The following is a 26,029-nucleotide window of genomic DNA, read 5'->3' on the forward strand; positions in this document are numbered from 1 at the left end:
AGAGCGTCGTGTTATGTTATCTGTAACCGCTTCAAACTCCAACCTTTGGTGCTGAGCCTGATGCTTTTAGGGAGACCTTGTATATGTTACATCACACAGACTGTGACTAAGTCCTTGTAGTCCGTTACCACCCTCAAAAGATCATAAACATATGTTTTTATGTTATCTGTAACCGCTTCAAACTCCAACCTTTGGTGCTGAGCCTGATGCTTTTAGGGAGACCTTGTATATGTTACATCACACAGACTGTGACTAAGTCCTTGTAGTCCTGTGTAAATGTGTGTATTCATGTACGTGTGTGTGCATATGCGTTCTTGTATCTGTGCGCCTCATTTTAACGTTGCTTGCTGCAGCCTTGTGCCCTGCCCTGAGAGCGGCCCTTGATGCCTGAGTGCTTTGTGTGACATTTCCTGGTAAAGGCCATTGTAAACAAAAGCATCTCCACAAGGAGAAACAACAACACATTCTCTACCTTCCTCAGCGAGATGGTAACCTCATCCTCATCTCTCCTTTAAAGATCCCTTTTTACAGCACAAGGAAAATCTCTTCATCCTTCTGCCAATTTTCCAGACTAAAGAGTCAAGAGAACGGTTGAGATTCTCAGCCTCTTCTCACTCCTCCTGTAAGCTCTATTCTCAGTACTATTAACTGGTGAAGCGCTGTCCAGGCGTTCTACATACTTGAGGTTAAACAGACCGCCTAAAGGGGAAAAATCTTTTTACTTAGCTTTAAGTAAACCTCTGCAAAGCAAGCTATTTAAGATAGATGCCACAGTTGGCCTATTAAGGAGTCGTAATGATGGAAACAAATGGACACTGAGGAGGACAGTTTGCGAGCCAACACGACTGCGGACCAATTTATACACTCTAAACATGGCAACAGAAGCTAACTGGTGCCGAAAGACTCGCACAGCACGCGACTGGCATGCAAAGCACTTGCTCTCTTTCTCTCCGTCTCTGCACTAATTGCATGCGTGCTGTTTTAGCAGGCATAAGTATACTCGCGCCAATTTGTTGGACAATAGAATCGCATTAACGACATCTGCATTGTACTCCCTGCCCCAATCCATACCCTGCTCCCTTTCACCCTCTCTTTCCATCATTACTCGTAGCACTCATTGTTTACACTGTTGGTTTAAATTCCCCCGCTATCTTCTGTTTAATATGTATTACCTTAAATACTTTCATCCTCCTCTCTGTCCTTATCTCTCTCATACATACACTGATTACATACAGAATCTGTTAGTATAAGAAAAGGAGGGAGAAATTAATGACTAGTGTTGGCTTATGTTTTGCCATGGCAACATATCGCTTGCTGGGTTTCCATCCACATTCAGAAAAAAGGCGAAAACAGTCGGATCCAACCTCCATCCAAGTGCTCAGAGGCCGTCCATCGCTTCCCATCTTATCTCATCCTTTCCCAAACAGCAATTAGCTAACCCAAACCACCACGGTCTAAATCACATCCAGCATCTCTGGCTTTGGTTCACCATCCCATTACACACATTCCATGCAACTAACCTCCTTTTTATGACACACACACCCCATCCCCTCTCCCCTTGCTCGCCACTCATACACTCTATTAAGGCTGCCTGGGTTTGAGGCTAACCTATTCACCATCGAGCTCGCTCCGCAGTGCAGTGTGAAGGTTAAACATTATCAAAGGGAGTATGGGATTGAGGACAATCTCCCATTAGGCTGCCAGTGTGGTCACAGTGGTTTTAGCATCAGCACAGTTAATGGTAACATTTCCTCTCCATCTCAGCAGCGCTGGGATGCAGACACTGTACACACAGCTGAAGGGAGGCTGGCGTGGGATGCCATTTTTAAAGATATAAACAGCCACAAAACTGACTGTTAGCACTGCAAAGAAATAGCATTCTGAATGCTTAAAATCCATTTTGAAAAAAAAAAGTTTCACTGAGATGTCTTCTAGCTGTTGTTGTGTAGATTAAGATGCTGTTAGCAACTTTAAATAGACTGCATGATTCAAATTAAATACAGAAATACATACATGGAAATTAAATAACAACACTCTTAAGCTCAATTACCCCTGGTAGAACTCAATGGGATGTGGAAACGACAACAACCACTAACACGCTCACATACACACACACACACACACACACACACACACACACACACACAAACACACAAAGAGACACAGGCAGAGAGAGAGAAAGAGACAAAGGACAAACTGAGACACACTGAGACAGATAAAAAATGCAGGAAGCTGGTTTAGCAGTGGCTGTGATGTCGCGAGGGAATTCACACAATTGTTGACTTCCATGTAGAGAGAGACAATGAGTTCAGCTTCATTGACTTCTACAGAGGCAGTGAAGCACAGTAATTACCATGGCTCAGACAGAGGAGGCGCTACCATCACAAACACTGTGGAGGAACAAAAACAAAACACACACACAAACCCGCACACACACACACACACACACACACACACAGGCTGACACACGTGTTAACCTTAACTACAGTTTTAACTAATGCACGCAGTCACACAAGCACAATATACAGCAACAAAGACGGCAGATATTATTCTTCAGCTCAAGAAGCCGAAGAAGAGTAGAAGTGGTTGCAATTGCAAGTGATCGAGGTGGATAAACAATATCACAGGGGTGGGAATGTGCTACAGAATGGGAACACATAGACCGAGAAGTATGAAAAAATGAGGAATGAGAATCCCCAAACAATCTAATCTGTCCTTGAGTGCCCTCCTACTGCAGCATTGTTCTGTCGGAGCCAGATAAGTTGGGAGGCGCTGCAGTGAGTGAACAGAAGAGAGAGGAGAAAAGAGAAAATCAATGATAAGAGTCTCCACTTGCCACAGTAAAGGACTGAGGTTGGGGGGGTGCACGGGCTGAGGAGGGCGGGGTTGGGGCAGACTAAAGGGGACATAGCGAATAGGGAGATGGGTGTGATGTTGAAAGTCTGACTTGCCTTGATCCTAGTGTGGGTATGAGCTTTTACTCATCTCTGCAACAACAATCAAGAATATCATAATGTCAAGGCCCCATGTTGTAAACACGTCTTTTGTAAATGTTCAAACGTTTTAATTCCAGGGTAAGTTCCCTCTGTGGCACAGTAATAGGTGACATAAAGAAAAAGGAGCCCATTCTTCTAAGTCCAAGATAAGCAAATCCCTTTTCCCCTGATGATGACATGAGAATACTTTATGCTTAATGTGCAGACGTCCCATCAGATAGTTGTAATATATACAACCTCTTTGTCTCCCACCTCAGGTCACCCATCCAGGGCCTGCTTAATTCATTAAACGCTATCTTAAGTGGTTGAACTGATGGACTTCCATTATTCAAAAAGTTTCAGAGTAAGTCTGCCAATACAATTACCTCTGTGCACTGGTATCTAAATTAAAGTTAAATATTTAGAAAAATCTCCCTAAAGCTGCTGGAGGGATGGAGCTAGATGTTTTATGTGTTCATTTCCAAGATAAATCTGACTGCAAACAGATGAAGAAGAAAATTATTTGCTGGGAGTCTGCTCTGAATTTCCTGAGCGCTGTGGTCCTCTCTGTCCAAATATTCAGTGGTTAGGAAAGAAAGCAAGCTTGTACATGTTCACATCAGGACCTGATGGTGGATTTCCAACAGAACAGAGACTCTTGACACCATTTCAGGAGAGAATATAAAGGTGATCCAAGTATTTGGATTCGACAAGGACTGAACTAACAACATTTACAAATTCAGTTAAGGAGGACACATTCACACCAGTAGAATCAATTGGTAAAAGAGGCCGACTTTGTTACTGGGTAGAGCCGAGACTCTCTCTATACATTGAGGGAGTGAAAAAAGATGCTGGCAAAACTGATGGGGAAGTGAGGACAATCATTCATCGATTCATCCTATCAATAATGCTAATTGCCTTCCAGTTCCCTACTTTTGTCCTCTAGGCAGTTGTTGAGAGGCTCTCACACAGTGAGTTCACAAATTTTGCTTTGCTCATTGTGGCCTCACAAGGCTCAGGCATCAGCATACTTTAGGGATGCTGTCAATGTGTAGACCAAAATTACTCTGTAGGCAATAAGGTTGGATACTATCCAAGCTGCAGATGACTGACGGGTGCTCTCCCACACAGAAACATCAACATGACTACTCCCTGCGGCTGACTGGACGAGCGCCCAACTTTGTGGTCTGTCCTTGGATTTTGCTTCACCTTTTTAAACACGAGAAAACAACCAGGTGGAAAGTAACCGCTCACTTAAAATTCATCTGAACCACTCCACCACTTAGCTTTCCAGACTTTTATATAGGGCTGTTCCCAACTCAGAGTTGTGTAATTTAACTCAGATTCTGCTATTCAATACAAATATTAGACTATTCCTTTCTTTTTTCAATATAGATTTGGAGAGTTTGAACTAGGCTCAATTGGACAATCAGTGCGACTGTGACATTCATGTGATATAGTTACCAAGCTAACTGCACTAACAACAGATTGAAAATTGGCATTTAATATACGATTTGGCTATTAAAAAATGTGATTAACCATTTCAAATGGATCTTATGATTTCTACAAAAAGTGCTTGTACATTTTACCTTGCAAAAATGTAATTTGGCTAAACTTTGCCTGTTTTCGGAGTGTTTACTCTCAAACTGGTGGACTAGTCAAAGTTTGAACTTCCATTTCAATGTCGAGGAAATGTATCTTTAGGAAACATCCCTAGAGAGCACCGTTGTACTAAGTCCAGCCTCCCAGAGCCGCCGGTGTGGCTGTAGGCTCTTGTTTTAACTATTAACTCAATTCCATCCATCTATCTACCCATCTCACACACACACACATACAGAGCTACATGTTCTGTTAAGCGGAAGGAGTTTCTTTGTTTTTTGGCATAGATTAGTGTTTCGGCTGTAAGGTAAGGACAGCCCAATTTGTCAAGAGAGTGCATGGAGCTAATCACATCAAAGGAACTGCTACCCAGGCTAATATCAGCCCACAAGCAGGATGCCTCATTCATTAGTCTGCATCTGCAGGACAAATCACTTCTATGCTGACATACAAAAGCCACACACACGCAAGCAAGATCATGCCTGGTAAAACTTACAGCGGGCTATTGACATGAGATAAACAACGCTGAAAATAATTGATTTGATATATTCAATGTGACATCACATCTAACTTTGTTTTCCGTGTGACGGCTCTCTCCATAGATCCCTGCACGGTGAAGTGGTGCTGCAATGCACACTGCAGCAATCATGTGTATGCAAATGTGTGTGTGTGCTTCAAAGAAAAATGGCTTTTTCCTCTATGGCACAGTTCCATTTAGAGCAACTCAGCCTCTCCTCTGCCTGAGTGGAAATGTGGATCAAAAGCATGAAAGATGTTTCCACCTCTCCCCTATAAGGAGAAGCAAGCGTCTATGAAGAATATTCTACCTTCTAAACTATAATAGAACAGAGTCGTGCCCTTCAATGCAGTATCATTTGTCTCTATTTTCTCTGTCCAGTGAGTATCACATCCGACTCAGCATTTACACACACCCTCCTCTGGGAAGACATACACTCCTCCAGGGTTTTTCTGGCCAGGGACGAGATTGCAGTTAAGGTAGAAGACCACAGCTATTGAAACTTCTGGACCAAATTGTTGCTGGTCTCTGGGTAGAAACCAAACCACTAAGATGCTTATTTACTCAACAGAGTCATTATACTGCAGCATGTCAACCACAAGTACTTTATAGTCAAAGCAGGCAGCAAGAAGCTGGTGAGAAGTCTTTTAATTTGAGCAGCTCACATCTCTACTAGCCCTGTCAACTCAGTGATGGTCTGAATTTAAAGGAAATGCCAACTGCGCTTTTACCGTGGCTGATAAGAGTGTTTACATTGTTACATACCTAATAAGGTGGTCACTGGTAAGGGGGATGTGTGGAGCTATATAAAGCCTCCTTTGACTGGCAGCTAATTCAAGCTCATACATGTTGCCTGTCACACGGCTGGGATGGTGTTATTACACTCTGCTTCTGTTCTGTAAATCCTTTTCATCATAGATACCGACAATGTTGTTGTTGTGAGGTTCTGTAGCATGATGAGGCCAAGTCTTTTATCACCGTCCCATTGAGTGTCTTTATTCTGCTTTTCTATTTCCGTTTTCTTCTGTTCGTCTCAGTCGGTGGAGGAGAAAAACTTTCTCTAGTTCAATCTTCACCAAGCAGGGCCTCTGATTTTACACACATGTGCACCTGCACACAGACAGGCATACGCGCACACTGTGATGCGTGAAGAAAGAAACAAAGAACACATCCCTAATTCAAAACCCATTTTCTTAAAACACAACAGGAACTGTCAAATTGTGTCGCTAAACTTTGTAATTTACCAAACTATGAATAACTTGTGCATAAATTAAGCGAAGGGATAATGAGAAATGCCACGCTTCTGTGATGAGAGGAAATGGAACGCAGCAGTGGCCAATCAACTCATGAAGATTAGAAATAGAAACAACAACCTCACCTGACATAAGAAACACGAAGGGATGGAAAACCTGACTGGAGAGTCAATAAGCTTTCGTGGCTCTGGTGTGTGACCAGCTGTAAATGAAGGGGCAGCGGCTTCTGTGGGGACATGGGGAGATGAGCTGCTGAAGATAAGATGCACTGCCTCCTTAGCCATTTCTCCTGGCTGGGGGGAATTCTGTTTCTCTGTTCTCTGCACAGCTTTGAAGCTCTAATGCCTCTGATCTGTCATCTATCTCTCGCCTCCCATGCTGTCCAGTGCGTGTCCGCTCATGGGCAGGACGATGTGACAGCACGGTAGCCAACTCACAGTGGGAAAGGTGGCCGGGCCTGTCTTTTGGAACAGGCAGACTATGCTAATGTAAATTCATTAAAAGAACTTTGTTCTGATGCGACAGGGAAATATTAGCTGGCTGCTGTGCAAGGCTTGTCATTTTATCCAGATTAGCCCTGCCACAGCCATCTAAAGCATATGCATTTATAAACAACAGAAATCAAATGTTTCACACCAGGGTGCGCTGACGTTTTTTACACAGTGCCTGTTCATTTACCACTACAAATGGACTGCCAGCTACTTTATCATGAGGGAGAAATTGGCCAGAAGCTGAAGAATAAAAACTGCTGAGTAGGATTGGGTCCATTTCTAGTTTTTCCAGTCTGGTCTGGTCTATTGTACAAGCTTATAAAGGTTTAATTTATGCAAGGAAATAATTCACGTTTGCTCACTTTTTGGGTTCATGAGAGAAGATGACAGTCTATAAAAAAAAAAAAAAGACTAAAACTGCACCAACATGACAACATTTTAGATTTGAAGCCGACAAAAGAGGAGTCCTTACTGGATGCAAGCTCTGTTGTGAGCTGAACTTTGGTCTGACCGTTTTGCTATTTATTCCTGTCGCTCACTTCGAAAGTGCAGCAGTGGACGAGGACTGGCTAAATCATGAGGTTGAGATGAGGAATTAAATAAAAATTAAATATTTCACTACAAAGACCTGAACACAGTGTCAGCTGGCTGGAGTCAGGTCGCCGGGAAGCTGAAAGTCTCTGGTAAGGTAAAAACAAGGTAGACTAATGTTACTTGCTTTTAGCCATCTTGCATGTAATTTCCAGTAAATATCACAATGTAAAATGTGTGCTTTCTGACCTAAAAAAGTAACATTACAAACATAGGAAAATAGCAAGTAAGCTACTTACCCGTTCTTTAAGTGTTTACATCTATGGTCTGGCACTAGCGCATAGCTGATAGCTCCGTGGTTTGTATATATTATGTAATAGAAGTTCATATTTTATTAAATTCAGGGTGGACTCTGGTGTTGTGTGATGCTACATGATAGTTAGACACACAAATGTTGTTGGGACATCGTGTCATTAAGTTCCACTGAGGAACAGCTGCTGAGTCAAGTGGGACACCTGGTAAAATTCAGTAAACAGGTCCGGTCCAGTGTTTGGCCTAACATCTAACCAGTTTACAAATTTTCACACCAGCCCATCCCTACAGCTGAGAGTTCAGCGGGGCCAGATTTTGATAGGTATTGCTGGTTGGCCAACAGTAGTTCTGAAATGTACCCAGTGAAGACACCCAGGCAATGTTACAATAATCTCTTTATGCTCCCATGCCCTCTCTCTGTCTCCCACTCCTGCTTTCTTTCTCCCCCTCAGCCCGGGGGTGTCTGCCTGGGAGGCACGTCAGCGTGCATCTCCCTACGGTCTGTCTCTCTGCTACCGTGGCAAATCAATTCTTAATAAACCATGTGAAGGCTTCCTCTGCTATACCTTTCATTTCCCCTCCTCAAAGCTGCAGGGCAAATTAGTCTGCCAAGAGGATGAGAGGGAGCAAACGGCAGAAGAAAGCAAGCGGGGGGGGGGTGAAAAAAAACGACCCAACACCTACAATTAAATTAACAAATCACTGTTCTTAATTAATCGGGGAATTACAAGCAGAACTGCGGGTTTGAGACGTGACTGACATGGCTAGCGCTCTCTGCATCTGCTTTTGTTAGTGCTGCCGGGGTGGGGAAGCAGAGGGAGGTAAAGGAGGAGAGGAAAGGCAGATGAAAGCTTAATAAAAACTCTCCGCAGAGCCCCCTGAGCAGAATAGCGAGGCTGTTACCTCTACTCCTCCTCCCCTTCTTTCTTTGGTTTCCTCTTCCTCCCACTCTCTTATATCCTCATCATTCCTCCCCTTCTCAGTTTCTCTCCCAAACCACTCCAACTATCTCCATCCCTCACCTATTTCCATTTATCCACCCCCTGCCGCTCCTCTCCCTCTCTACCTTTCACTGGCTGTGTAACCCATGTTTGCTAATGAGGTGTGATTGACAGATGGATTACACTGTTACTTTGTAATCCTTTCAATTCTGTGTTTAGGATAATCAATCAGCCCCCCTGACCAAGGCCTTGACTCGTGCCTCTGGGGACAGTCAACAATGTATGTGCGTGGATGTATAAAAGCTTATGCAACATTTAATTGCGTGTGACTAACCTCTCCCAAAGCCCAGTTCATCGGAGGGCAATAAAACATTCATTATCTCCGCTGTGCTCTGAGGCCAACAATATGCCAATCACCATGCAAGACCACCAACATCAGCTACATAGCTCATAAACCATTGGATGGTATAGAGTGAGCCCATCTTTCTGTCTATCCAAGCTCTAGCTCAGAGCACAGCAAGTAGCCCTGCTTGCCAACCTGTCTGCAGCTTCTCATCCCTTTCTACCCCAGAGATGAGCAAACACTGTCTTCTCTTCTAAGTGTGGCTGCTCCTCCAGCCCTTCTCCTCCTCCTCCTCCTCTCTCCCCTTCCCTTCTTTGCCCCACTCCCTCACAGGAGCTTGTTCCCTTGGCGGCCACAGGATTCACTTTGTTTTTGATCATTCTCAGATTCAGAGCTCGACAACTTATCTGCTTCTCTACATTCTCCCAGGCCCAGAGGAGGAAAGCGGGGCCTTTTATTACCCTCGCTCTTTGCCTCTTCCTCTGATGTGCTGAAAAAGACAATAGACAGATAGGGAGAGGAAAGAAGAAAGGAATTCTGGCCAGTGTGCTTTTAAAAGCGTGTTGGTCCCGAGGCTTGAAACGGCTGGCTCTCTAGCCTACATTTAATCATGGAGTTTGACCAATAGTATTACAAGGCCTTTTTAGCCTCACAGACCAAGAAATGCTGCAGTGACACACACCAATCCTCAGCATTCAGCTCCTGCCTCACAGTTCTATAGAATATCAGCAAAATTATAATTACATTTCTCCACAGCAGTCACAGACTGTATTATGGAAGCAGTATGAGGCCTTTATGTTGGAATGAACAACAGGTTAAGGCCAGCTTATAAAATAAATCTTGATATTCAAGTATATAGTAATATATAATATATATCGAGATATTTTCATATTCTCTCAAAAATAACATAACTGTTTAAGGCACATGATCAAACCTGTGTGATCATTTTCGTAAACAAATCTGATTTTAGAGGGAACACGGCTGGTATGTAACATTTTGGAGAGCTTTAATTTTCAAATTTCCCATCAGAGTATCAGAGTGTCCTGATATTGTCTGAGTGACTCATACAATTTAAATAATATTTTCCTCTGAAATACAGTTTGGAGGCAGTACTTTTTAAAATGTAATTCATTTTATTCACTATATGTTCATTTTGCTGTATTTATTTATTCATTTACATTTTTTTATTTCAGGACTTTGTCATATTCATGTATTTGTTGTGGCCTGCCATGATTAAAACATCTGCTGCTGCGTATTGATTTTATATTTTTGGAGCTAGACCATTCAACAGGAGCACTATTGGTATATGTAAACCATTTGTCAATTGTCTGGACCACACTCTTGGAGCAAAGCGCACTCTAGGCACAGACAGAGCAGCAGAACACTGAGTGCGGTAAAAGTGAAACTTTACCATTTATTGCCCGACTTTTGCCTGCACTGCATTCACAGAACTGTAAAAACGTCTAACTTTAGAGAGGGGACACAACCACCACCACCACCACACAGATTCTAATTCTGTGGGAAACACTGAGTTACTGCTTACTGTAACCTTATTTCAAAAATTCAGATATATACAGTATCATTCTACATCAGCCTCTATCTTGATGAAAGTCATGCAGATAAAACAACCCTATGAATTCTGTTTAAGAAACCATCGTTTTTTTTTTTGTTCCTCTTGTTCATGTGCAATGATCTTAAGCAATGTAACAGCATGAAGTACAACATTATAAATGAAAACATGAAAATAAGCAGATGCCCACATGGATTAATACTCTGGCACATATGCACTCACGCATAGAGGCCTCTAAATTATTCACACCAGTATCTAACATTTTTAACGACTGAATGATAGCTTAAAGTAGAGCTATACATCAGAGAATAAAGATCGGAGCACAATGTACTTTGATCTTCTGAACATTTCTCATTCCTCCACTGCCACGACACATAACGCATATAAACTCCACTAAACAGTAGTATATTGATCAAATAAGGACTTCAAACATGACATGTAGTGTTTAAATGGCTAGTCAATTAAAAAATAATCAATGAACAGCAGAGAGACAACAACTTTGATGATTAATCAGTCTTTATGCAACATATTCTCTGGTTAAAGCTTCTGTAATGTGAGGATGTGTTATGTTAGATGTTTTTTTATTTGTATTACAGCTTTGGGTTATTTATATCCATGCTTGCGGGCTCCAAGCGCTTGTGATAGTAACTTTTTACATGTTCTAACATTATTCATCATTGAATTTGACCTTTCCTTCATCAGTTATTGGTAAAATTAACAATTGATTATTTGATTATTTTTCCATTGCACACTGATGTCCTCGGCTTCTTAAAGTTATATTGCCTAATGCCCAGAAACTGTCTAATAAACACTACAGTACCAGGCTCAACTCAACCGCCCTTTAGTTGAGCATGTCCAAGCTAACACCTTAGCAAGGAAGGACTCTGGATTGGTCAGTTGGAGAAAGCTGACATATTTTTATATGACAACTACTTTTAACTGCAGCTCTAAGTCAATGAGGTCTAGTCAATCAAAAACAGCTTTTATTTAAAAGGTCACTCAAATGCCCCTGCAATGAACTGAGCCAAAAAATGTCCCTATTAACGTTCAACCACAACCACAAAAGAGTGTCTTTCTAACCTGCTAATTCTGCCCCAAACCACCAGGAGATATTCCCCCCTGGGGAAATCAATAAAATCTTCTAAAAGAAAAGCCAGCATCTATCTTGACATGAATCATCAGGCACTATTTGCAACGACCGCAGTTCCTCTGGAAGCGCCTTCTTAGTCCTTTATTAGCCTTTAGCCTGTTGAATATCACAGGCCAGACACCATGGGACTGCTCATTGTCTTCTGATTAATTAACATTACTGGCACTGTTTGTCGACCCCCAACTCCTCTATCCTTTTCTCCCTCTGTCCCCTGTGTTACTGCATGGCTTCCTTGTTCGGCGGCGATGATTCAACTGTGTGCTGAACTTAAGAACTTAATGGGGAACATTCACAGGGAGTTCAGGACACAATTAGTGATTACCAGACAGCCGTGTCTTCTGAGGGCTTCCATCCTTCGTTTCATCCTCTCCTTAACAAAGACGAGGGATCTTCAAGCAAAAGGAATAGCATATGAGGCTGTAATGCTCTTGGATTTGTCCTGCCCACATTCTCAGAGAGATCATAGACGTCTGCTGGTTGATTAGAAAAGTGTGAGAAATGGACAGAAGTCTCTTTAATTAACAATAACGATCTGGTCTCAGTTTGGGGAAACTAGGCAGGGAGGAGAGATAATTGAGGGTTGGGTTAGAGGTGAGAACGCTGAACCATTTTTCATATTCCTCTCTTGAATCACTGTTAGGAGGAGTTTTCATAACAATGGCTGCAAATGAGCTTCAACTCCGCTTCTCTTTAATTATGTTTTGTTTCAAGAAAGTGGAGTTAAAGAATTATCCAGACTGAGCTCATGTATTTTTTATTTGCTCAGTGCTTCAACAGTAACAGAAACTGAAAGTTGAAATACGACAAAAGAACCTTCTTCAACTGCAAAATGATGTCACCCGTGTCTCTTTCTGTGCTGCTGCCTGTGTTTATCACAGCACACTGACAAAATAAGAAGTGATGGAGCCCTGATAGCTGAATCATCATTTTATTGGTTGCCTTCACTGTGGCTTCATTCCTAACGCAATCAATTAGGCTGTAATTAAAATGCTGCCATAGACAAACAGAGGCAGCGGAGGAGTGAGTGGGCAGGAAGAGGACACCATGGTGTTTGGGCGCAGGCCAAGACTATACTGGAGTAGTGGGCGGCCTGGGAGGGGGAATCTAGATGCAATTTGTTTTAGAGTGCCATAATGGGTTTTTTTGTTTTTTTGTGTTTGCATGAATGTGCAGCGCCATATATGATAATGTGCTCGCTGCTTTAAGGTAGGAAGCCTTATCTTATGCTTTCTTTTCTACCCTGTTGAGAGGAAAGAGTCTATCTCCCTCCACTCCACCCTCTATTTCACCCTCCCTCTGAAAGTAGCCTCGCTGAAGGACATGGTCAGTGTGACTCTCGAGCAAAGAGAAAACAGCCTTGTAGGCTTATCGTTATCCTGCTGGTGTAATCCCTGTCCACCACATCCCAGCAAAAGAACAGCCCTGGGAGTGCCTTGCATTGCTCTTGCTCCTTGTGACAAACTATTTTACCAAAGACAGCGGGGACACCTTACAACAGCCGCTGTGGAGTCTTAATCTGACACCACCAACAAAAAAACCCTCTTAACCTCAGACAAAATGTGCATGTGTGCGTGTGTGCGTGTGTGTGTAGGAGAGAGAGAAAGCTAGTAGTGTCCCCTTGTCATCTCACAGCCCATGCAGACCATCTGTGCATTAAAGAGCTGGAGTCCAAGCAAAGTATTTAAACGGGTTTAATGTCTTCAGGAGGGCCATAACCTTGGTCCTGTAGGACCCCAGAAGGGCCATCATACCAAGGCAGGAGGTCTCTTAATGTACGGAGCAGATGACAAGGATACAGAGTTCACACACACACCGCAGAGTAACTCAATCTGCAGGAAGTCTCCCACATTCGTTCATCCACCCTCCTCCTCCCTCCCTCCCTGTCTCCTTTGTCCCTCCTCTCAAAACAAAGGGAGAAGATGTCAAAAATCTCATTAAAAAATAATGGCCTCCACCTGCTTTCTTTCTTTCCTCATTCTCTCCTGCTTGCCTTTCTAATGACCAGCTTGGAAAAACCTGGCGAATACCCACTATGCACAGAGCGCCGGACGACAGCTACCTGAGTGCACACAGCGCATTCAACCACAAAACACATACACCGCGCACACAAAAGCACATAACTGTTTCACAGCATGGCCTCCTGAGCCTAACAATATTAATCAAAAGGAACTCCTGCAGGTGTAACGCCTGCACCCCCCTCGCTTATCCCATAAACCACTCATGTCTAGACCTTAACAGGGGAAGAAACACTCAATCATGTGGCTAAATCATCTATATGAGCCTCTCTGGAAAGTCCACACACAATTCTTGAAAACTATTGGACATATACATCAGGCCTGAGGTTACGCGTTAAGTAAATATGTGTCAACTGGCATTTTGTAACAGTTCCCTGAGGTCAGATTAGCCTTTAGCCTTAAGAGCATAAACCAGCACCTCAGTACGTCTGCAGTGTCTTCACCGCTTCACGAGACATCCAACAAATGTCAGCCTCATGCTTCTCTGTAATTAATAACGACGGAAAACGGATGTGTCTGCGCCTGTCTCCGTGACTGAATATCCTCACAAAAATTAGCCATAAACCATGTAATAGTTCAAACAGATGGTGAGAGAGAATAAGGATTTGTGTTGTTATTTTGCATTATAACAGGAGATTAGATGGTTATATGGGAAGGGGCTGCGAAGACAAAACATGAATGATTCACAACGAGGAGAAAGAATCAAAGTGAGATAGGGACTTTGCAAAACATTAGGATAAAGTAAGATGCAGAGATCCAAAACTAATAATGAGAGGAAACAATGAGGGTGATTTCGGCAGAAAACAGAAAGAAACAAAAGGAGGCTGTATTCTAACAATGTCTAATCTCCATGAGGACGCCTGTCTGCTATCGACCCAGATAACACTGCAGGCTGTGTATCATGAGATTTGGGGCAAAAGGTAAACAGCAAATCAAAACAATCTAATTCTGTTGGAGGGTAAAGGGAAAGAGAAAATTGATGTATTGTCCATCCCTATGGAGCGTGTGAAAAGAAATGGCTTCTTTTATTCAGGCTCCTGTGAGTCACTCCTTCGAAGCGGACTTCTGTCCCCACATCACCAGCAGTCTGAGCCACTGAAGAGAGTGTGTAAGCACTGATTTTGGGTTGAGGGGGAAGGTAATTTTACTCTAACTCTTGGTGTATTACTAACATCCAAGGCAGGGGATCCTGTTTGTGATATTTTGCATTAAATTCAATGCTTACTGTATTTCAAATTCTGCGCCTCGAGTTGCAAAATGATGTTCAGAACACAAAGCCTACAGCGAAGTAACAGCCCGGCTATTGGATTTTGAAAAATCACCTAAAGCCTTAGAGGAAAGCCTCACCAACAGAGGCATGTGAGTCTCATCACCCAGGGCCTTTTGGGTAACCGCTGGAAGAGATATTTGGGAATATTGTCCTGGAAAAAAAATCACAGCTCTGAACAATTTGTTTTATTCAGAATGAAAAGCTCTCTTTCAACCATTTATACTGGTTTCTGGTTATCTTCCTGGTGAGCAAAAGCCAGAATTTGCTGTGAATATAATAGAAATAAGGTGGCAATGAAGGGAAAGAGAAGGGATCTGGGTCAGAGGCAAGGCATAGATTAAATGCTATCAACTGTACGGTGAGTTTCTACTGAACGGCAGCGGATAAAGACAGTGCAATAGACATGGACTGTGGGAGCGCATGTGTGTGTAAGAGGGTGAGAGAATGAATGAGAGAGAGAGGGAATGCTTACAGAGCATCAGAAAATGTATTTACGGGTACAATAGCAATCCTCAGGCTGGCCAGGAGGGTTAAGGACAGATACGGTCACCTTAATACAGACATTCAGGCCATTCATTCTGGCTGATGAGTTACTGGAGGGATCTAATTTTCAAAATGGAGCAAGGCATCAGTGGAGTTTCTAAAAACAAAGTGATGACTGCAGAGAAAATCTCCAATTCCCTCTGAGAAGCTACACTGTAGACGTCAGCATTGTTACAGCTCAGGTACGGGTATGTCCAAAAGAAGCACAAACACACATCAGAACTGACCAAATCTGTCTTTCAATCCCCTTAACCTCACTCTCACTTCTCTCTCACAGACTCAGACAAACACAACCAGAGTCACATATACAGAAAGTGAGGGCTGCCCAAAACCACCAGAAACCCAAACAAAGTCCAAGGTCAGCAGAGTGGGCTCACTGAGCTGAAACCACCAGCCCTGGCTTTCATTACCAGGAACAGAATCAGTGGAGGGATGAGGGGACACATGGGATGAGGTTACATTAGCTGGCTCTGTTTATCTGAGTGAGTCTGGCCATGGCCCAACTCCTACTCTGTCGTCTGTGGGATACAAATCACTCCAAACATCGTGACAGCATCTATTGTTAAATCAAAAAGCCTTCAAATTATTTTAATGGCTGATTGTGCTTCTCAAAACCGCTGAAACTGACTTTGACTAAAAAACTAACTCTGTCATACAGATTATCAGCAAAACCTTTTTTCTGAGTGTGCGAGTGAGTGTATCAGTCATAGTGTAACATTAACCAGGCCTGGCAGAGCTATACCTCTAATGGTGCTCAGAGCGTGTGAGCGGTAAAGAGGCAGTCATAGCTTTAATGAAAACCAGGCATAAAATGCAGCGGGCACCCTCAGCACTGAAGGCGTCACACATACTGTACGTATGCGTATGCACACACACACCAACACACATACACCCACACATACACACACAAGATAAATGAGACTTCTCACCCCTTAATTCCATTATCTCACCTCTTAAACACCTGCTGTTTCTCTTCTGTTCATATAAAGGCATAAATCAATTTGCGGCTTAAATGTAAATAAAAACACCATCCGTCTCAAATTTATCAATACCACTCTGCGAGATATGCAAATCAAATCATAAAATAATAACCACTAAATGTCCAGTTTGCAATCCAACCTTAGAGTCTACCAGCACAAACGGAGCACTGCCCTGTTTTTATGTCCGTCTCAGCCATTAACTTTGGCAACTGGCAGGGGTTTTCCACTTGAATAGATAACAAATCAATTCACTCAGCAGGAACAATGCAGTGTGTAGAATTTATACTTATAAATGTTTATTGGACACACTGTGTTTATCAATGAAAACCCTCAGTTGGCCAAAACACCCAGAAGTTTTAGGAAGTGATCTAAATGAGCATCACTGCTCATTAAAGGAGGATTAATCAAAAACAAAGTTGTGGAAAGCTGAAAATTACTCACAATAAGACAGAAAATGACTAACAAATTGAGACGCTGAAATTATGAAAAAGTGAGGGTTTTTGTTTTTAACAAAGATGCAATGCAATAACCGAGCTACACTGATTTCATACACACTGCATTTATATAATACCATCTAATATATTGTCCAATATGGCAAATTTATTTAGCCAAATTTAAATGTAGCCTTTGTTTTGTTCTCTGCTTTGACTTTATCACATTTGCTGTGGCTGTTTCAATAAGTGCACTAGTTTTGTTGTTTTTTTCATATTTTATCCAATTTACTACTGACTCAAAATGATAAAATGTGAAATGTAACGCCCTGCTCCTCCCTGCCGACCTCCTGTCTAGACCCACACATCCTCCCCATCATGGCCAAGGTCCTAGTTCTGTCCTTACCATTATTCCCCCGGTGGCTAACATGAATATATATACAGTATGTTTGTATGTGTGTGTATGTGTGTGCATGAGTGGGTGTGTGCGTGAGTGGGTGTCATTACTCCTGCCCCCATCTGACGGTTTTGGGTTAAACAATGTTATTATTAAAGCCTTTCCAGAGTAGCTTCCTGCTTCCCTCCAGTGACACCCTTACCAACTATAAATCAACTGCCTGAGCCCTGTAAATCACATCCGATGTGTGTGCGTGTGTGTGTGTGTCTGGCCACTGCAGCTGTGCTCTCAGACGCACATGACGATGACATTGCAGCTGCGAGTGTCACGGCAGAGAGGAGCACACGTCACTTCAGCAAGAACCATTCAAACAGAGAAAACAAATGATAAATGTTAAATTAAAGCATATGCTTTGAGTGTGATTCAAGAAAATGGTGCAAGTTAATCGCAAGTCTGTATGTTTTATGAGTGGAGACTTTTGTGGTTTATTTGATCTGATACCACAGTAATGTTTGAAGCTGACTTTTGTGTGGCTAATGTTAGAAAAAACACTAAGTGTGCAGCAAGATCACACTAAAACATCTTTTGTTAGTGGTAAACTGAATTCCATATACTGAAAACAACCCTGTTAGACCTCTAAAGATTACTTTATGTCTGAATGGAGACACATATAGAGAGACAATTTCATCTCTCTGAGACCAAACCAGATAAATAATGCTCTCTGAAATACACGGCTCCTGTGCAGCAGCAGTGATGGCTCATTCTGTGATTGTTTGTGATTGTGTTGACACCCCCTGCTGGGCTGAAGACATCACTACCACACTGGAGAGCGAGCTCACTACCAGCGACAATGTCCCATATCCAATCCCACTTCCAGCCAAGCTACAATATACTGGAGTTAATGAAACACTAAAATCAAGCTGATACCTTTCTCCAGACTTATATCACTCCAACAAACACAAATATAGACACAAGAGAGAAAACAAGCAAAAAATAATATACAGAACCCTATTGTACTAAATATCCTTATAGTCTAACACGCCACAATGTGTGTGTCTATGTGTACGCGTGCACTCAAGAGAGAGTCTAGACAGCTGTATCCCCGCCAGGTCCCTCACTGCTAAGGAGAGTGAGAAATATATATTGTGCAGCTGCCGAAGACACAGTCGACCCACAAAAGAGCTATTGTGCGCCCACAGCAAAACAATACAGCTTAGCTGAGCTATGAGAAAAAACCATTGGGATCAATAGAGAATTGCAATTAGCCCACATTGGCAGGAGCGGTGCCAGATTAGACACAGGATGTCGATTCCATTTCCTGCACTATCGGGCCCTCAAACTTGGTTGGCTCACTGTGTAATTGGAGCAACACACATACAAGTGGCTAAGATGTCGTAGTGTGAAGGTGACAGTACGAGAGATTATAGTGATGAAGATAGGGATGATAACAATGTTAAAGAGGTCGTGCAATGTCAAAAAACAGAAATAAATTTTAGCATTGCAAACATTCAGAGTGTAGTAAACAGCATGTAATGTATCCAGGTACATTTTTAAATTTACTTTTTAAAACATGTTTATGTGGTGCTTTGTTTGAAGCCCTCAGTCACCACATTGCAATGTCACAACCGCAGACAAATGACTTCATCGCACTGTGTTGCTCCTGATCAGGCCGTTTCTGTAATTCACGGCTGCAGATGTCATCCTCAGCTTCAAACACGTGCATCAATTTACAGAATTAATTCTTTTACTTTTTTTCAGTCAATTCTCCAGATGCATTAATACCCCTTCCATAATTCAAAAACGACACAGCCTGGCACTGAACAGGAACACATCACCACACACATTCGCTTTGTCCAGCCTTAATGCAGAGAGGGAGCCCATCCACTCACAATGTAAATCTTCAAAAAGATAAAGGAAGTGACTCGCCAATTAAAGGTCTTACCTTTACATATGCCCTGGCCTTGCAGTACATCCCTTGAAATCAGCACAGAGTAGAAGCTTTGTGAGAAGCCAGGTCGGCAGGGACCTTTTGAAGCATGCTCCCCATTATTCCTCTGGAAGGAAGAGAATACAATGTAAGACATCGATAAACATGGATTCCATTGATTTCTTGCTTCTCATTTGCCCTGAGCCTTGAAGAAAAGCAGCATATTGTACAGCAGTTAGGAGAAATATATTCAACAAGTTCATCAACTAGATGCTCCTGGGTAGGTACACTGCTGATAAGATACCCACGCTAAAATGTTTTGTGAAAGTCGCTTCATACAGAAACCAGGATGAAATAAGGACTGTTTTTTTTTAGTATTGTGTTCAGGGTTAAGTGAGACACAGCAAAAGAAAACTGCATGAATGCAGCAGAATTTTCTCATCCTGACTGTGGGTTTTTCACTAGCAAAGAGGTCCAGAGAACTGAGGAGAAACAGAGCTGTGTGTGTGCGTGTGCGTGTGCGCTACCCAAACGGTCTACAGGAAACTTTGCACCCAACATTTAGTGCTCACTGTCGGTTAAATTGAACGATCTGACCCACTACAGCCACTACACGAGTGAATGTGCGCGCGCACAAACACACACACGCCGGTGCCAAGGCTGGCTGGAGTCTGAATGAAGAGGAGGCATAACGCATTAGGTCCTTTCCTCTTGGGAAGGAATAACGCGGGGGTAAAATATCTCTGTGTCATTTTCCCTAAATTTACATGGCATGAGAGTAATGGCTTTAGCAGCAGCGGAGAGAAAGATTTAGCAGAGCTACTTGGTGCGCCATTAGGAGTAGCCCACCGGCGCCGACTTAATTCAGCTTTTATTGATTAAATGGCGAGAAAAGGTTGAACAGCGTCTTACAACTTCAAAGGTTAACTTATTGTAGGCAAATGCTTTTTGGTCACAGAAGCTTTATAGAGGAATGTCGCGCTAAAATAAGAGATGACTGAATTAGTTTGATGAAGAAGAAATGTGCCATCGTGAGTGATTAAATTGTGCTATGATTTAAACTTGTGTAGGATATTGCAGCCCGGTGATGAACCCGCAGAGATCCTAAAAAACAAATCTGACGAGGATCAGAGCAGACAATCCTGGATGATTAACTCTTACTTTCTTTATTTTTACTCGAAAACACTGAAATTCATTAGGGAACCAATTAGCGTACTTGTAGGGAAATAAGGACCAGTGCTGCGCTGCGCTGCTGCAGCAGCACACTGGACTGACACTGGACTCCATCCGACTACATGACTTTATTCCAGCTTCTGTGCCATTGCTTTGAAACCCTGCACCCTGAGACGCTGCGAACCACACTCCCACAACTCCAATACACAGAACAAGCTGCTCCAAAAAAAGAATAAAAAGGATAAATCTCACCCAGAATGCATCAAGAAGAAGGGCTGCTGTCAGGACCAGAGCGAAGTCAGTTCTCATCGTGGCGAGCGAGCGAGCCAGGGCTGCCTGGACGAGGAACCAGAAAGAGGGTAGATTGGTTATTCTTCTCCGAAAATTGTGTTTATTCCCCTCTTCTTCTCGTTACGTCCCTCCTCGCGCTCCGTGAGTGTGCTGCAGCTCTGCCCCGAGTTTCCCCGGCTCTCTCATCTGCAGGTGAGCGCTCCGCTCAGCACCAAGGCGCAGCCAGCGTCACTCTCCAACCCCTCCTATCACCCGGTGCAGGAAAACTCCACACACGCACTTAAAGAAACACTCGTTGGAGCTTTGGATCAAACAACCACACCGCTGACGTCTTTTCCGAGGTCCCCGGTATTTTAATCCACCTCCTATGGCGAGCTAAAGGACTCCGCAGTTTTATGGTTGCAAATGAAAGGGTCGGTAAAGTCTGATTGTAGCGTCTATGCACAGCTGTATGGCAAAGTCGTTAACCATTAGCTGTGAAACTTCCAACCGCTTTGCAAGCATGTAGCTCAACATCTGATATGTACATTATTACATTTAGACGGCTAACGAATCGAGCAGACGTGCGCACGAATCAAACCTTACATCTCGGCTCTCCCTTGCTCCCAGTTAAAGGTCCCCAAAGAGTCAATTTGGGCAAAGTTAGTAAACAGACACAGCTGCACAGGTCACGTGTGCAGCAGGTATACCACGTGACCTACAGGTGACAAACACCAAGCTAAAATCCCCCAACCCTCCTCTGTGCACCACCTTCATCACTGTAAGACCAGTTATGTTGTTTGTTTGTTTTTTAATGTTCAATATAAAAGCACCTCATCACATTGATGGGTTCTTAAGCTTTTCCCTGTATGATAATGCTACAAATCTCTTGACCATATGTGACTATTTAAAAACAACAATGCACCCCCTGCCCCCCTTTAAAAAATAAATACATAAATAATGTATATACTCATACAGAAGAAATCACTCTCAATCATCACTCATGACCCACTTGAAGTTAGTGATGGTGTATTTTTCTGCAGAGACCCTGCCCTATGCCTGTATATTCTTCTTTTCGGTGTTAGAGACATTTATGGGCGTGTACCCCCACAGCTGGTGCAGTTCAGGTGAGGGCTTTACAAAAAGGTAGCCACCAGGGCCACGTTCAGTCTCAAAACTGTGTTTGCTACGGTTTCCAGACTGAAAGACATGATTCCTCAAAACCGTGTGAAACTGTGAAATGGTGTGCAACAGGATTTAAGGTGTTTCATCCTGTATGATGGGAGTGTCAGAGGTGTACCCAATCAGCAGCAACATGTATATAAACCAAATTCTAGTAGATTTTTACTTATTGTATGTATACATTTTTTTAAAACTTACTTTTACATAGATTTTCCCACACCAATAAAAATGAATAAATCAAAAAATCATTAGCAGGCAGAGCACCTGCGTAAAACAACAGGGTGTTCACTGCACCACTGTTTCTGTTTAAATATATGTTTTGTCGGGGCTGAATGCAGCGCTGGTTATCTCTAAGTTCTGTTCAGGATTCTTGGAAGCTTGGTGTTATCTGGCGAACTAGCTCGCATTTTACAGTTATGAGTGGAACCATTACAATTTAGGATTTGTCTTCATTGGAGGACGTGAAGTGGAAGTGAATACTAGCAAAGTGGCAGAATGCATTGATTTCACAGGAGCTTTTGTTATGTTTTGCTATTTGTTTTTATCCAAAACTCAAGCATGGACCAGCTAGTGATGTATTGTATTGTCATGTCATCGTGCTGTGTATTTGTTCTGCAGAGGGACTGTTGATGCAAATAAGTTCTAAGCTATAATCTGGTACGGTGCATCAAATGATAACATTTATGTTTTAAACTGTACATGGACCCTTTTAAATAAATAAAATGAATGAATAAATATGACCACTGCACACTTTTTCCCCCCAACAATTTCTTGATTTTTCCATAGTTGCCTTCTCCATTTCTTTCCAACCTGTGGAATATGGTATGTCCACTGATGTCATCATAGTTCATCATAGTTCACGCTCATGGTCTAAAACAGATGGGTTTTTTTCAGATTTCCAGCTGATAATCAACTTTTTAGGGTCCAAATCAATTTTTTTTGGTCCACGGTTTAAAATTAAGTTCTGGAAGCATAACAGAACCCATTCCATAATAGTGGAAAAGAGGTATTAGAGACAATGCACCAAAAAACTATATAAAATATAAATATGATTACAGGTACAAATATGAAAACAAATCCAAATCGAAAACTTAATTGCTCATGATATGGAAATTTTCCTTTGGTTTTACCATAACACCATCGCCAATCCCAAAAAAAATATGTACAATATAGACTATATATAACATAGACTATGTAATAGCGTAAATACTAAACGCCATAAGTAATTTTGGTGATTAAATACAGCATGGTAAAACAAGTGAATCTAAGGTTGGCTTTTACTTTCAAACAGTAACCAACAATACTGCATGGTATACCTTTGGTATACCATGGTTTGGTATACCTTCAACATCTGTCTACTTTGTTGATAAGTTACACAGTCGTGTGTTCTCTCAGAGGATACAATAATAGTACATTGTTTTATGTGGTTAGCACATCATGAGTTATACTCTTAACTGTTTGTTTCCCCTATGATCCAACATTTTTTGCACATTACTTTATATTTGTGGTATGTAGTCATGGATTCACTTTTCTGTGACAAGTATTCTGACTGGTATCTGCCACACTGTCTAAAACTGGGAATTCTTTTGAAAAAGTGGGAGTGCGTGGGTGTAATTAAAATGCTTGATATGAATACAGGACTGGATGTTGACCTTGGGTCTGCTTTGGTGGGAGCTTTTGTATCCTTTGATGGGCCTTGTGTCTGGTATTTGATCACTTTAATGACATGTATTAAGTTGTGGAGTGTTGCTCAACAGCAGCTTTTCTTTTTGCAGGGATGTAGTTAAGTGTTTTGTGGATTTTGATTATCACACAGGCTTTCTACGTTGGCTATTGCTTGATGAACTCGCCGAATACTCAGCCTACCTTTGCAACAAATCTAACACCATCTCTGAGACTGAGACTATAAAAGGGAAATTTCATCAAAAGACAAGCTGAACAAAGGTCAATTCAAAAAGGTTTTCAATGTGAATCCTCAATGTTTCACGAAAAACTGAACTTCGCTCTCTCTGATCTAAGCTTCCGTTTCCAAATAAATGCCTCCTGACTAAAAAGGGTTGACAAGGCCATGTTCGAATATTACCTTGCTTATATGTGCAGGTAGCTCAAAACTACCTCTCTCACTATTAGCAGTTTGTGTGCCTGAACAGTGTCTCATGGTTACCTTTCCTTGGACAAAAAAACAGTATCATACGAAGGCTGGCTTGTCTGTCTGGCCTTTTGAGTCACTAATGACCCTTACTTTCTGCTGTTTCTGATTGGCAGACTGGTCTCTCTCTCTCTCTCTCTCTCTCTCTCTCTTCTCTCTCTCTATATATATATATATATATTATATATATATATATATATATATGCTTAGTGAGCCAATGGGCTTTAATCCTATCAAAAAGAAAGAGTATGACTCTGTGTTAGTGGGCGGCTGCTCAGCCAATTTCCTCTGTGTGACATCCAGGCGTTTTACACCTCTCATCATCCCAATCTCTCGGTCCCAAGGATGAGCTTCAACGCTTCTGTCCACAGTCCTTTTTATTGTTGATGGGCTCTGTGACATGGTTATGATTTTTGTCCTGTTGAAGGCTGTGATTGGCAGGTCTCTTTGGGTCTCTGTCGCTGTGTGTGTGCTGTGTGTGGCCCACAGCAGAATTCAATATTCAGTCGTGTCAAAACGACGCTGTCAGAGCGTTAATACTGAACGTTTCAGAAAAATCCCAAATTACATTATGATTTAATTTGAATGATTAATTCCTGCATGTCGACTACAGTGTGGTTAGCTTAGGTTCAGCAACAAAAAACTTGGCAAAAGCATGAAAAAGTTTTGGTAATGGCATATGAACTTTCATTAAAGGGGGACAGTTCAGATCTTCTAATGAAGGGTTGTATGAGGCACTTATTCACAGTCAGTGTATTACAGTACATGTCACTCTGCATGTCCCCAGTTTGGAAAAGCAGGCAGGAGTACTGCTACGGATGGGTCAGTAATAGAATGTATGTTGGCCACCTAAAAAATGACTCAATATCAGTTTTAAAAGGGTACTTTGCCTATTTCCAACCAGTTTTCTATCGAAACAATGAGGGTAGAGTATGTAGATGAACTGTGGTAAACTTATTCCTGTTTATCTTAGTACTAGTACTGTTTATCTAGACATCCCCCCTTGCACTCCCAAACAATAGAACTCCTGAAGTAAATGTGGAAGTACAAACTAAAGTTTGAGCAACAGCCCTAAGAACCAGCAAAAACACTGCCAAATGATGTAAATTACTTCATGTGGGGGTTTGTGGGGATATTTACACAGCAACTGCAGCCATTGAATCCGAGCTGGCACAGTGGGAATGGTTTACACACAACATCAGGTGAAAGACACTGGCTACCTTGATGGTTTGTTGGAGAAGTGCTGATTGACAAACCACAGTACAGCCTGTCATCTGTATCTCTTCATCCACCAGCTCACTGTTTTGCTGTTTCTGCGTGTAGTTTTCCCCCTACAATATTTAGAACAAATCTGCTGAAACAAATGGCGCAGAGTACCATATGCACATCTCGCTGTGCAGATCAATTTGTATTGAGAAAATAGCACTGCTAACCAAGTTCTGCAAACTCAGTGACAAATACTTTGCAATTCCAATAGCTGCTTGACCATTTAAGTCATATTATGGTCCGCTGGTGTAGAGCAGCAACAGTAAGAACTGTTCAGCTTGAATTAGCGCACTGATAAAGCTGTAAAGCGATTGGCAAATGGTAAGTATGTCAAAAATGGACATGGTTTGGTATTTAGAGAGGCCTCAGAGTCCTTCAAACTTGGCATACCTTAAGTGAGGATGGTGCAAGTGTCTGGAGGTTAAGATGAGATGAGGACCTTGTAGATTTCCTGATTCCCATAAATCAATAAATATTCTTACACAGTCTTACGCAACATAATTCTGCACCTTTCCTGATAGCATGATTGAATTTCATTCTGTGTGACGTGAGACACGCTGTATAAAGCTGAGTGAATATATCTGTGTCTATGTACAATGATATTCTCTGACGCGTCAGATTTGTGTGGTATAAACCTATAAATTCAATTAAGGACAACTGAGGCTCATCTCATTTTGAGGCATCTGAAAGTACTGAGAAGACTGAAGCCTCATTCCCACTGCACTGCTTTTGTTACTCTGAAAT

The 26,029-nt window shown here is 42.1% G+C and overlaps 1 protein-coding gene across 1 annotated transcript in view; it reads right to left on the reverse strand.

Moving 5' to 3' along the window:
• LOC121946868 (cadherin-4-like) overlaps positions 1-20,822 on the reverse strand; it is a 288,738-nt gene extending 267,916 nt beyond the window's left edge. Inside the window, exons 1-2 of the mRNA XM_042491671.1 lie at positions 20,671-20,822; positions 19,261-19,372 (exon numbers count right to left, since the gene is read on the reverse strand). Of these exons, the coding sequence (XP_042347605.1) occupies positions 19,261-19,372; positions 20,671-20,727 (169 nt within the window). The 5' untranslated portion in view covers positions 20,728-20,822. The remainder of the gene's footprint in view (positions 1-19,260; positions 19,373-20,670) is intronic.
• Positions 20,823-26,029: the final 5,207 nt, after the last annotated feature.

This window comes from Plectropomus leopardus, chromosome 8, assembly GCF_008729295.1.
Source record: "Plectropomus leopardus isolate mb chromosome 8, YSFRI_Pleo_2.0, whole genome shotgun sequence".
Taxonomy (NCBI): domain Eukaryota; kingdom Metazoa; phylum Chordata; class Actinopteri; order Perciformes; family Serranidae; genus Plectropomus; species Plectropomus leopardus.